Source organism: Octopus sinensis, linkage group LG15, assembly GCF_006345805.1.
Source record: "Octopus sinensis linkage group LG15, ASM634580v1, whole genome shotgun sequence".
In the NCBI taxonomy this organism is placed as follows: Eukaryota; Metazoa; Mollusca; class Cephalopoda; order Octopoda; family Octopodidae; genus Octopus; species Octopus sinensis.
The window spans coordinates 56,025,582-56,039,140 of NC_043011.1; the positions used below are offsets into that span (position 1 = coordinate 56,025,582).

Sequence of the window (13,559 nt, forward strand, 5' to 3'; positions counted from 1 at the left end):
CTGTCATAGATTCGTTTAAGATAAAATGAATTATAAAACTTCAAAGGGAGTATACACCTTCTAAGAAGCTACAACTTACCCCCCTTGTAGCAATAACTTTTTTTTTCGGGAATGTAATTCGTGTTCAAAGATTCTTTTGGAACGAAAAGAAAATGCACGCGTGCGCACATACACGCACACACACACAAAAATGCACGCACGCACACACGTACATAGACACGCACACACACATATACACGTACACACACACACAGACATACACACATACATACACGCACATGTACAGACACGCACACACACACATATACACGTACACACACGCACACATACACGCACACGTACACACACACACATACACATACAAACACACACAAAAATGCACGCACACATACACACACACAGACATGCACACACACACGCACACGTACAGACTGACACGCACACACACACACATATACACGTACACACACGCACACGTACACACACACACACAAAAATGCACACACACACAGACACAGCTACAAAAAGCAGAAAAGAAAATAACAGAAGCAAAGATGAATAATGGACCGAGTTGTGGTGGCATTGATGGCCTTTTTGTTAGAAAGATGTCGGCATGTAAGTTTACTTGTAAGGATAATCATGAAGTGATGGAGTCATTACCGAGGCAGGATGCAATGTGCTTGAGCAAGGAACTTCATTTTACGTGACTCTAATCCACTTAGCGGTAATGAGTCCCAGGCTAGTATCGGAGGGGGGGGAGCTCCCTGTTGCCTGTGTCTCTGCTTGCCCCCTCTCTCTTTCTTTCTGTCTGTCTGTCTCTCTCTCCTCTCTCCCTTCCCCTCTCTCTCTCCTCTCTCTCTCTCTATCCAGCTGTCGTAAACCTGGATGTTCTGCCGATGTAAGGGCGAAGCGACCGAGAAGCTATCTTGAACACACACGCACACACACACACACACACACACACACACACACACACGCACGCACGCACGCACGCACGCACGCACGCACGCACGGACGGACGCACGCACGCGCGCTGTTCTGACGTGTTTGCCTTTCCGAAAGGTCCTTGAGTTATTTGGTAGAATAACATTTCTACAACTTGGAATTGAAACCATATCTAGGATCTTTTCGCTTTGACCGGCAGATTTTTAAAATAATTTCTTTGTAACTAACCACTTTTAAACTTCGTATACTGGTAGAATGTGTTTATAAAACATCTTTTTCTCTCGGCTTTCTTGAGAAAATTCTGTAGTTTGTAAGCTATTTGTTGCTTATTGGTTGAAATTGCCGAAATGCAAGAAAATAAACAACAAATAGCTTACAAACTACAGAATTTTCTCAAGAAAGCCAAGAGAAAAAGATGTTTTATAAACACATTCTACCAGTATACGAAGTTTAAAAGTGTTTAGTTAACTAGAAATTATTTAAAAAATCTGCCGGTCAAGGCAAAAAGATCCCTGTTTGCTAACATAGGTGCAGACAGGTGTTCCAATTCCAGGTGTAAATATAATCCATCATATCGATGCATGAACTCCACTGTTACTTCATTTTATCGATCCCGAGAGGAATGATCAATCTTTGATGTGTTTTTTTTTTCTTCACATCTACAGATTAGAATTTAAACATTGGCGGCATATTTTCATGGCGCATGTTTACTGTCACACAGGAATCCGACATTTTTTTAAAATCCGTTCCTTGCCGTACAATGCACTCTCAACATAACCTTTGGTTTTTTTGGGTGTTTGTGTGTGTGTATGCGTGTGTGTGTGTGGGAGAGAGAGAGAAGGAGAAAGAGAAAGAAAGAGAGAGAGAGAGAAGGGGATAGAGGAGATAGAGAGAAAGAGAGACAGAAGGAGGGAGAGACGTGTGGGGGAATACGTGATAGATAGATAGAGAGAGAGAGAGAAAGAGAGAGATAAATAGATAGATAGATAGATAGATAGCCATAGAATGTATGAGAGAGACTCTTCTAACTGAGTGATATAATATTTATGGACCACAGAAAAATAAAGTTGACATCGGCGACACTCGAACACAGAACGTAAAAAGCCGAAACAATGACCACAAAATATTTTATTACACATTTTATTGATGGGTTTTGCTAATCAACCACCCCGTGAACCCCAAAAAGTTCTGTTTATCTGAATAATATTTGAAAAAAAAAAAAAATAATAATATTAACAGTTTGTCGTCTGATTTCTTGTAAAGTAAAAGTATGTTGGCCTCTTTAAAAGACTATTTTATATTAGAATCGAACCGCGAAGTACAATAAAGATTATTTAGTTAGAAATTAAATACGACTGGCTTTACACAGTTCCTGTTTATTAAATTCCACTTCAAAGGTATTGAGGAACCAGAAGCTAAAATATAAGGAATTTTACCCAAAATGTGCCCTTTAACGATAATGTTGTCGAAGAGAGAAGGAAATAAATGTTATATGTAACCATACAGAACGTAACATTTCCAATCCTCTCAGGCTTCGATACATATTGATTGTTAAAGCTTTTATTTCAATGACAAACATTTATTTTTATAAATATTTAATATATTTGGCGAATATTTTTCTGTGTTTTCTGGACGAGACTTGAAGAGTTGCCTCCCATGTATCGTTGGTGCCAAAAATTAAATGAAACTTCAGATTACTTTCTAGAAATGTGATTTGAAAAAAGGTTTATTAATATTTGTAGCTGTTTAAAGCAGTGAGCAGGCAGAATCGGTAGCATGCCGGGCAAAATTCTGAGTGACATTTTGTCCTTCTCTACGTTCTGAGTTCAAATGCCGCCGGGGTCACCTTCACCTTTCATCCTTTTGGAGTCGATAAAATAAATACTAGTTGAGCTCTAAGATCGATGTAATTTACTGCTACCCTCGCTTCCCCCCCCCCCCCCGATATTGCTGGCTTTGTGCCAAAATTTGAAACCAATATTTATTGCTGTTTGAAGGGCCTTTTAGATGAGCCATGGATGTGAAAACCCGGAAGATACTGATCAGTACAAGTAATTTTCCCATCAGTAACGACGTAGAACCGTCGAAACGAAAACAAAAGGGCAGAGGCTTAACATCGACCCAAAGTGCCTTTGCATATGTTAGCAGACAGTTCCAGGATGACAGTAATATTGGTCATCATCAAAGCAGTCTTTCATGGACCAAGAACTGGTTTACGAACTTTCACTTTGAAGGCTATGCATTTGCACTCCAAGAATAAGAAATACCAATCAAATACCTGATGAACAAAAGGGGCAGAGACGCAGAAAAAACAGGAAAATGGGATAGCCATTGCAGACTTTATGGTGTGAACATTGAAGATATCGCCCACATCATAAGCAGTTGTCCAAAATTTTCATTGCAGTATTATGTACCAAGTGAGAGATGCAGTGGTAGCTAGAACACTGTGAAAGGAGATTTGTCAGAAGGATAATCTTGAGGTCAAAGATATAAGAACTCACAGTATGGTAGAGGCCATAGTCACTTATAATAAGAAGGAGTACTGGTGGAATGTCCGAATGGTGTCTCAGTAATTGACCAAACGTAGTGGTTTGGGATGGAGAAGAAAAACTGTGTAGAATCGTGGAAATCAGTCACCCATAAAGATAAAGATCAGTGGGAAAAGAAAAACCTGAACTATTGAGAAATTTACAGTTTACTCTACTTGGATAACAAGTTCAGGTTGATACCTGTAATTATTGGGATACTGGGATATGTAACAAACTGTTTGTGCTTCTGTTTCTGCTGCTTGGAGGGACACTTCAGTCAAGAATTTATTTCATTAACCATTCCATACACCCGACGACCTTCACTTCTTTATCAAAATTCATGCTATGGCTGAAGCTATTTGAATTATTTCCCTTGGATTATTTGTTTTTAAGACAAGTCTTGGTGTATCAGTACAAGTGTATCTAGGAATATTTAGTGTGGTTGTTAGTCATATAGTCTTTGTTGACTGTTCACAAAGTGGGGTAGGGTATGTGTGTCGGCCAGGGATTTTCAACCACTTTTTATCTGTGGACCCCTTTGATTACTGTTTCATTTGGTGGACCCTACCTAACCATTCTATATTTAAAAACTAGTTTTATAGAAACTTCTTTCAAAATTCCTGTTTTGTTTCCCGCACTTTAACTTGTGTTATTTGAACAATGTAAAATGTTGGAGAAAGAAACCAGCTGTTTCTTTCAATACATACCAATACAAACAACTAAAGCAAAATTTTTTTTCAGGGGCCCTTAAAATATTATTGTGGATCCCCAATTTGCTATTTTGTTGCATGGATCCCCAAAAATCTTATATGGACCTCAGTTGAGAACCACTGGAGTAGACAGTGACTACAACTAAATTTTGTGCTTTCAATTATTTTATTAACTCTCACCATTTTATAATTCCAATAAATTAATGGAACTATATTCATGAACGTAACAATTAGGAATCTTCTGTAACACAACTTGCTAATTAATATTATGATAGTAGTGCAGGAATTTAAATCATTGCATATAATTGTGTGTTTCTATAAGTCTTGGTGGTACTTTTGTTGAGTCTAACATAAGCATCTTCTTGAAGAAAAGTGAAAGTGTTTGGAGAGAACAATTCACTGAAATAAATCATGGATTTTCCTAAATGGTTATGTGGCCCATTATGTGGCCCACTGTCCAGAGGTTGAATTTGCCAGTTTTTATAGCTGTAAGTCATCCTTCTAGAATCTTCAGCAAGACTGTTTGATGAGAAATTTACCCACTGCCCTTTCGCAGTGTCAGCCACAATTAATCATCCAGAGCTGGCTGGTTGAGCCATACTAATGTAGGGTGTTAACACTTTTTATGGCAAGACTTTTCCTTTTAGGGAAACACATTAGGTCACGGTTCTGGATTGGGTAAATCTGGGAGCTTTGGTTCAAAATTTAGTTCGAACTATACTAATTATTAGGAGAGAGAGTGAGAGATTTTGCCAATATTTTTCTTTGTTATCAAGGAGACTAGTTGTTTCTGTTCAACTCTAGGTCAACTCCTGATTGAGTAAGCCTATAATCAAAGGCACTCCAGCCAGGAGCACCCTGCCTTTTCCTCACACACAGTTGACTCAATGAATTCCATCTGGCCTGTGCAAGTGTGGAAAAGTAGGCATTACAACAATAATGCCGCTGCTGCTGGGGATGATGATGATGATGATGATGATGATGATGATGATGATGATGATGATGATGATGATGATGGTGGTGGTGGTGGTGGTGGTGGCGGCGGTGGTGGTGGTGTGGTGGTGGTGGTGGTGGTGATGATGATGATGATGATGATGATGATGATGATGATGATGATGGTGGTGGTGGTGGTGGTTGTGGTGGTGGTGGTGGCGGCGGTGGTGGTGGTGGTGGTGGTGGTGATGATGATGATGATGATGATGATGATGATGATGATGGTGGTGGTGGTGGTGGTTGTGGTGGTGGTGGTGGCGGCGGTGGTGGTGGTGGTGCTGGTGGTGATGATGATGACGACTATTTCTTATACATTAAATTGTCTTTATATATTTTGTAGAAAGATGAAAATGACGAGGATCTCTTCTGGCAAAGTAAAGTAGACAAAATGGCTTTTGATGACAGCACATTTAATACAATGGAACAAGAATTTCAAGCAGTAAGCAATAATTTTTGATTTATCAGATTTATTATTCTAAAAGACAAGTTGCTTCTGTTTAAAACAAACCAGTGGTGGTGGTCGTGGTGGGGGCTACAGCCAGCCTCATATGTGGAAGTCTGTGGCCTACCCCCTGTCCAAAGACACTCCAATCAACTGGACCTAGACACAGAGTTATTAGAGTTGCAGCACTTTTTAAAGTTGGTGAATGATTTGGTAATTTCCAATGCGGAATGAAAATATTTCCAGAAGTGTACAGATGCCAATATGGCTGTGTGGGTAAGAAGTTTGCCTCCCAACCATGTGGTCTTGGGTTCAGTCCCACTGCATGGCATCTTGGGCAAGTGTCTTCTATTATAACCTTGTCTGGATTTGGTAGATGGAAACTGAAAGAAGCCTGTCATTTTATATATATATACGTATACGAGGGGGTACCCAATAGTAACTGGAAACGTTCTTTGTGAAACAAACCCATTGTAGTTCAGGCTTCTGTCCCTAGAAGCCACTTGGTGTGACCCTCAGCCATCAGTCTGCCAACTGGCGTTGTCGATTGAGGGTTGTACTGCCACGTGGTACGTCTTTGTTTTGCAGTGCTTCTCACCTGTTCATCGATTTTTGCAATGGCTGAAATGAAGGAAGCATGCTTCCATGAATTTTTTTTTCTGCTCAGGAAAACAGCAGACAAAACAGTTATCATGCTTCAAAACAACTTACAAGGATGTTGCCATGAGCAAAACACAAGTTTCCAAGTGGTTTTTATGCTGTGAGAATGGTCATTTGTTGCTAGAAGACCAATCTCGTTCAGGGCAACCGTTAACCTCCCAAACAAATGAAAGCATCACGAAAATTCATGAACTGATCTTGGAGGACCATTACTGAACAATTGATGAACTTGATCTGATTGGCGTGTCCTGGAGATCCTTCCAACAAAGTGTGAGCGAGGAATTGCAAATGAGAAGAGTTGCGGAAAAATGTGTGCCTTAATTGCTCATGGAAGCTCAAAAGCAGTCACAACTGAATGCTTGTCATGAACTGAAAGAACAGTTGGAAGTTGATCCACCAGATCTGTTTTCGAAGGTCATCACTGGTGACAAAAGCTGGTGCTACAGAATTTGCAGATGTGAAAGAGAAGAAAAAAAAAATGACAGAGGCGTTAAAAGGCATCACTTCGCAAGAGTTCCAGGACTGCTTCAAACAGTGGCAAATGCATCTGGACCAATGTTTTGCTTCAAATGCAGAATATTTTGAAGGCAATAAAAGTGTAAACATGTGAAGCTAAGTGAATAAAATAGCATTGCAAAATTCCAGTTTCTTTTTTTGGTAATCCCTTGTGTATATATATATATAAATATCGTGTACATTAAGAGGCTTCCAAATAGGAAAGCCTTGTGCTAGAAAGAGCAGTAGAAAACTCAAACCACTAATTATGGATAAATTCTTGAAAGGATTGAAAATTAAAAACGTTTACCATCTAATTTAGTTCCTAGACCATGGTTTCTAACTCATTCCAGTAAAAAAATATTTACTGAGGCTAGTTTTCATCAGTAGGGAGCCTTTAGATTTCGAATATACACACAACTAGATTCGCATGTAAACTAGTTGCTTGTATATCCTAATTTTTCAAAACCACTGCGCAGATGCAGTTTATTTCCGGCGACAGAGAGGATACCGGTAAAATTTTGAACAAATTCATCAAAAAATATTTAAACATAATAAATAATATTAGGGTAATAAGAATTACAGAAATTATTATTACCAGTGGCCTAGCACAAAATTATATATATATATAATTTAAGGTATATTCCATTAGGAATTGTAGCAGAGTACAAAATAAAGCTCGTTCACCCTTAGAATTACCAAAAAGCTGGTAGTATTATGATATACTTCCAAGCCTAGATTTGGGCATTTGTCGTGTGTGAAAATAAAATTGAATAAAATAGAGCCAACAAGAAGGAGTACGGTTGGACAGTTATTTTTTAGTCACTACACATGTTTCCATGAAATTCATACCAGTCATAGCAGGCATGTAGAAGCACATTAACAGCAAGCGGAATGAACCTGCCAGTGTCTGCTAAATTCAAACAAGGCAGGTGAATGTGATAGCTTTGAAGTTGAAGGTTTTTTAACTAATGGGGACAGCAACTGAAAATCGCCTGAAGAAATACAACTGGCTCCCATTGTGTGTGTGTGTGTGTGTGTGTGTGTGTGTGTGTGTGTGTGTGTGTGTCTGTGTCTGTGTTTGTCCCACACCATTGCTTGACAACCGATGTTGGTGTGTTTATGTTCCTGTAATGTAGTAGTTCAGCAAGAGACCAATAGAGTAAATTCCTGGCTTAGAAGGAAAAAAAAAGTGTCCTAGGATCAATTCATTTGACTAAAAATTCTTCCAGGTAGTGCTCCAGCATGGCCACAGTCTAATGACTGAAGCAAGTAAAAGATAACAGATTAAAAAAAGTGCAACACACAACTCTGAACACATTTCAGCCTTATTAGACTTCGTCAAGGGAACAATGATTTCTTTGTATTTGTTGAAGTGGTGGTGAGAGAATCATTAAGCAAATGCCCAGTATTGTTTAATGAAGTCCACTTGGCATTGGCAGCAAGGTGGTCTCTTGACTCTGGGTTCTGCTACACTTGTACAGCAGACAAGATGCAAACCATTCCGTAACTAAAGTATAATCAAGAAGGAAATAATTTCATATTTCTAAGTCAATAACTATGAGTTTTTGCATTACAAGAAGTGAGGCAACTGGTTGTGCTGTTTATTGCTTGAGAATAATAATAATGATAATAATAATAATAATAAAATAATAATAATAATAATAATAATAATAATAAGTACCAGTTATGCACTGGGGTCGATATAATCGACTTAATCTCTTTGTCTGTCCTTAATCCGTTTGACCCAGTTTAACACTGACATCTGGTCCCTGGGCACCTTTAGCAACGTCCCCTCTGTTACATGTATTTGAACCAGGCTTTCAGTCTAAAGATAACATTATTCCCCTCTTTAGGAGGCCTGGCAAAGGGCCAAGGGTGCAGATTTCTTTATTTCATTTAACAGCTTGTGGACAAAAAAGGTCATGCTGCCGCAAAACAGATATATGTCTGGGGTAACATAATCCTTTCTATTATAGGCACAAGGCCTGAAATTTTTTTTTTGGGGGGGGGGTTAAGTCGATTACATCAGCCCCAGGACTCAACTGGTACTTAATTGTAATAATGATAATTGTAATAATAATAATTGTAATAATAATAATAATAATAATAATAATAATAATAATATAATAATAATAATAATAATAATAATAATAATAATAATAATAATAATTGTAATAATAATAATAATAATAATGTGATGTTTTAAGAAATTTTCTATGCAATATTTGGCAGGTCCTTCAGGAGTTGGCATCCAACAAAACTCTTGATAAATTCAGAGGCGAATATGATAAATTACATCAAGCCTTGAAGAAATCTCATGAAAACGAGAAAAGGTTAATGTTGAAATGTCGGGAGTTAAATGCTGAGATGATAGCTCAAGGGGCCAAAGTATCCCATCTGATGATTTTGTCCGAAGAAGACCAAACAAACATTGCTTCCCTTAAGAAGGTAACCCATTTTGCATTTCAAATTTTATTTGTTAATTTAACTTACCCCTCTCTCCATGCCACATTTGGGGCAGCCAAATTTTTTTTGGGGGGGGAAAGAATTTGGAAGACAAAATTCTATCAAAGCCTGTAGGATATATATATTCCATTCTTTTATGTTTCAGCCATGTGGCTGCTGTCATACTGGAGCACCACCATGGATGTGTATGCCTATATATGAATATACAAACACATATTTATACATGGTGGCTGCCCCCTCGCTATCAAGTATGGCCATTGCACGAAGCTTAATCAATGTTGTTATCATGCAATGCCTGTGCAAGAAGATTTTTTTTTTGAAGTGAGGAAAGGCTGTGCACTGAGTCAATCCCACTCACTAAGCAACAGCAGCCATAATCCGTAAAGAAGAACAAGTCAACATCATCGGTAACCACCGAGCCGCAAGTTTTATGTCGGAGTTATCCCAGTTACCTGAGTTACCTTCTCCTAGAAGGATGCCCTAACAAAGGCTAGGAGTCCTTCACTCCCAATGGGTTAACCGCGCGATCGGGTATTCAGTCCAATTATTTCTATGTCCCCGCGCATGATACAGCCTTAAGCCTTAAGAAAAAATTACACATTTATTGGATGGCTGTTGACTCTCAAGAGTTCCTCTGCCTGCCCTTTGGCGGGTTTTGTTTTTCATCCCGCAGGGTGTCCAATAAACACCCTCCTTACCAAGCAAGCTTGGTGGGGTTGCCGGTTTAGTCGCCGACGACCCGACCATGTAACAGGTTGTACTGGGTTACATGTTACCAGTAGCACTCGAAAGTGACCTAACACATACATACATACATACATACATACATACATACATACATACATTCATACATATATAAACTGTATATTATATATATATATTATACACACACACTCACACACACACACACACACACACATATGTATGTATATATAAACATATATATGACTGAATAAGACCACTTCCTAAACTCAGTAAACGTTCTGAGAGTCCAAGAATTTCTTGTGCACGAATTTATTTTGGGTGGATAAAGTATTGCACAACACTGAACCCTCTTTTCAGAGCTGATCAGCCCTAAAAACCCTGAGGTACAACAGAGCTTGAGACAACCAGAAACTACCTGCAAATCAGGCTTTTTGTGGTATGAGTTTATCTTCTCCTAGAAGGAATTTCTAACGAGAATTAGGGGTCGTTCACTGGTAATGATTCACAAACTAGTTAACCCAAAGCTAGGGCCCCCTAACAGGTGTTACTACTCTGGGTCCGAGAAGACCTGAGAACAACAGTGATGAAGAGATGGTTCTATGCTCCTCAAAACCCTGGAACTCCCATAGCAGGGCTGCACACACACACACACACACACACACACACACACACTCACACACACAACTCATTGTAAAATGTAGGGCCCCCTAACAGGTGTTACTACTCTGGGTCCGAGAAGACTTGGGAACAACAGTGATGAAGAGATGGTTCTATGCTCCTCAAACCCTGGAACTCCCATACCAGGGCTGCACACACGCATACACACACACGCACAATCACACACAGACACACACACACACACAGCTCATTGTAAGATGTGTGTGTACATTCAATGGTTATGTTGTAGGAAGTGGAAAAGGCATGGAAACTCGTCGATCAAAACCAAGAGAAGGAACTCACCTACAAAGAAACCATTGATGGCCTGAAGAACGAGATTGAGAATATATCTTCGACATTAGATCGAGGATCTGCATTGGACGTTAACGAAGAACAAAAGTAAGTCAAAGCAGCATTTTATAATTGTTAACATGTCGTATCATAACTCCAGGTGAGGGTTTACAAACTTTATGAAGATTTCTTTTCTGTTAAATGAAATAAAGAAAGCTGCACCCTTGGCCCTTTCTTTTTTTCACATTTTAGATTAAGGAAACGATGAAATAAAGGATGAAAGGCAAAGTCGACCTCGGCGGAATTTGAACTCAGAATGTAGCGATGGGCGAAATACCTATTTCTTTATTACCCACAAGGGGCTAAACACAGAGAGGACAAACAAGGGCAGACAAACGGATTAAGTCGATTACATCGACCCCAGTGCATAACTGGTACTTATTTAATCGACCCCGAAAGGATGAAAGGTAAAGTCGACCTCGGCGGAATTTGAACTCACAACGTAATGACAGATGAAATACCGCTACGCATTTCGCCCGGCGTGCTAATGTTTCTGCCAGTTCGCCGCCTATACCTCTAAGCATTTCGTCCAGCACACTAACGATTCTGCCAGCTCACCACCCTATTTTCTTTTTTCTAACACCGAGGGCACTATAACGATCACAATGCACAATATCATAGATGCCACAAAACATTATGAGCATGCTTTCTCTCTGCACATTTTAGATTAAGGAAACAATGAAATAAAGGACTGGAGAAATAAAGAATAGGGGAAATAATGTTATCTTTAGACTGAAAGCCTGGTTCAAATACATGTAACAGAGGGGACGTTGCTAAAGGTGCCCAAGGACCAGATGTCAGCCCTAACTAAGCAAAAGACATTCCCGTCATGACCAACACACCTTTTTTATTTATCTAGGAATACATTATCCAAAGTGTTCATTAAGTCAGTATAGTGTCATTTGAGGGAGTTTTGGCTACTGTTTATTGCAGGTTGAATGACCATGTGGAGGCTTTTCAATTTCGTGGTCTGTCAGTTATGTTATACACAGGTATGGCTTTGGGATTAAGAAATTTACTCTGAAACTGCATGGTTCCAGGTTTGATCCCACTGTACAGCACACCATAAGGTTGGGTTGATCAGTATTATCAAGTTGGGAGTGAAATTTGGTTGATGGAAACTGTGAAGAAGCCTACATGTATGTATGCTTGTATCAAAGCATATTTAGTGCTATCAGAAGGTCCCTGGACTATTTATGTTTAATAAAAAACAACTTATTTACCAAAGTTTTAACATCATCTCCATCGAAATAGTCACCTTGCACAGCAATACATCTGCCCTGGTGTTCTTACCACTTTTGTAATCAAACCTGGAAGTTGTTTTCCATAAGTGAATCGAAGACCTTCAGTGATTTGCTCTTGATCTCAACAATGGTGTTAAAACGGTGACCTTTGAGCAGCATTTTCATCTTGGGGAAAAGATGGAAGTCTGCAGGTGTTAAATCTAGTAAATAGGACAGGTGTGGAAGCAAAACCATGTTGCTTTTGGCAAGAAAGTCATGCGTGAGATCTTGGTGACAGGGTGCATTGTTGTCAGGAAGAATCCAGTTCTTCATGCTCCACAGATTCGGTTGCTTTCGGTGAATGTCCTTCCTCAGACACTTCAAGACATCACAGTAGAACTCTCAATTGATGGTCTGGCCCTGGTGGAGGAGGAGGAGGATGATGGCATTGTATTACTCTTCAGCAGTATATGTTTTGGCATGAAGTTACTTGAGTTATGTAACTTTGAACTGACATCAATTTTTCTGGCGCCTCTTTTTTTCCTTTATATCTTGTATCATCATCATCATCGTTTAACGTCCGTTCTCCATGCTAGCATGGGTTGGACGTTCAACCGGGGATCTGGGAAGCCAGAAGGCTGCACCAGGCTCCAGTCTTATCTGGCAATGTTTCTACAGCTGGATGCCCTTCCTAACGCCAACCACTCCATGAGTGTAGTGGGTGCTTTTTACGTGCCACCTACACAGGTGCCAGGCGAGGCTGGCAACGGCCACGGTCGGATTGGTGTATTTTACGTGCCACCGGCATGGAGGCCAGTCGAGGCGGCGCTGGCATCGGCCACGAGTCGGATAGTGCTTTTTACGTACCACCAGACCAGGGATCCTGGCTGGTTCAATTTTGATTCCGATTTCACTTGCCCCAACATGTCTTCGCAAGCAAAGGGGGTTGGCATGGGTGCCTGTCGTCGGATGAGGTTCTATATCGACTTCGCTTGCCTCAACAGGTCTTTGTGTCCAAGGGAGGAAAGGCATGCATAAGTGGGCTGGGCTCACTTGACCTGCCTGTATGTCCATGTTATAAGAGTGTTGTGTGTCTGAAGGTTGTTTTAGTAAAAAGGATTGTTGTTCTGTGTAGTTTGTTCTGATGTCTGAGACCAAGGACAATGCTTGGTGCCAATACTAATCAAGTTCAGTTATGCCAAAATTCCTGGTTAGACCTAGAAAACATTGACTTTGAGAATATTTTGTAATATTTTAACTGAAAATTCAACACTGGAGCATTTACCTACATTTCTTACAATCAGGTGTAAGAAATGGTTTAATTGTAAAGGAATTAGAAGAAATTATTCCCTGATTGTTGTTTAGTGGCAACTGAATGGAA

The 13,559-nt window shown here is 39.7% G+C and overlaps 1 protein-coding gene across 1 annotated transcript in view; it reads left to right on the forward strand.

The window, feature by feature from the left end:
- LOC115219862 (cilia- and flagella-associated protein 58-like) overlaps window positions 1-13,559 on the forward strand; it is a 72,443-nt gene that overhangs the window by 5,207 nt on the left and 53,677 nt on the right. The window contains exons 3-5 of the mRNA XM_029790155.2: window positions 5,517-5,615; window positions 9,009-9,224; window positions 10,855-11,003. Of these exons, the coding sequence (XP_029646015.1) occupies window positions 5,517-5,615; window positions 9,009-9,224; window positions 10,855-11,003 (464 nt within the window). The remainder of the gene's footprint in view (window positions 1-5,516; window positions 5,616-9,008; window positions 9,225-10,854; window positions 11,004-13,559) is intronic.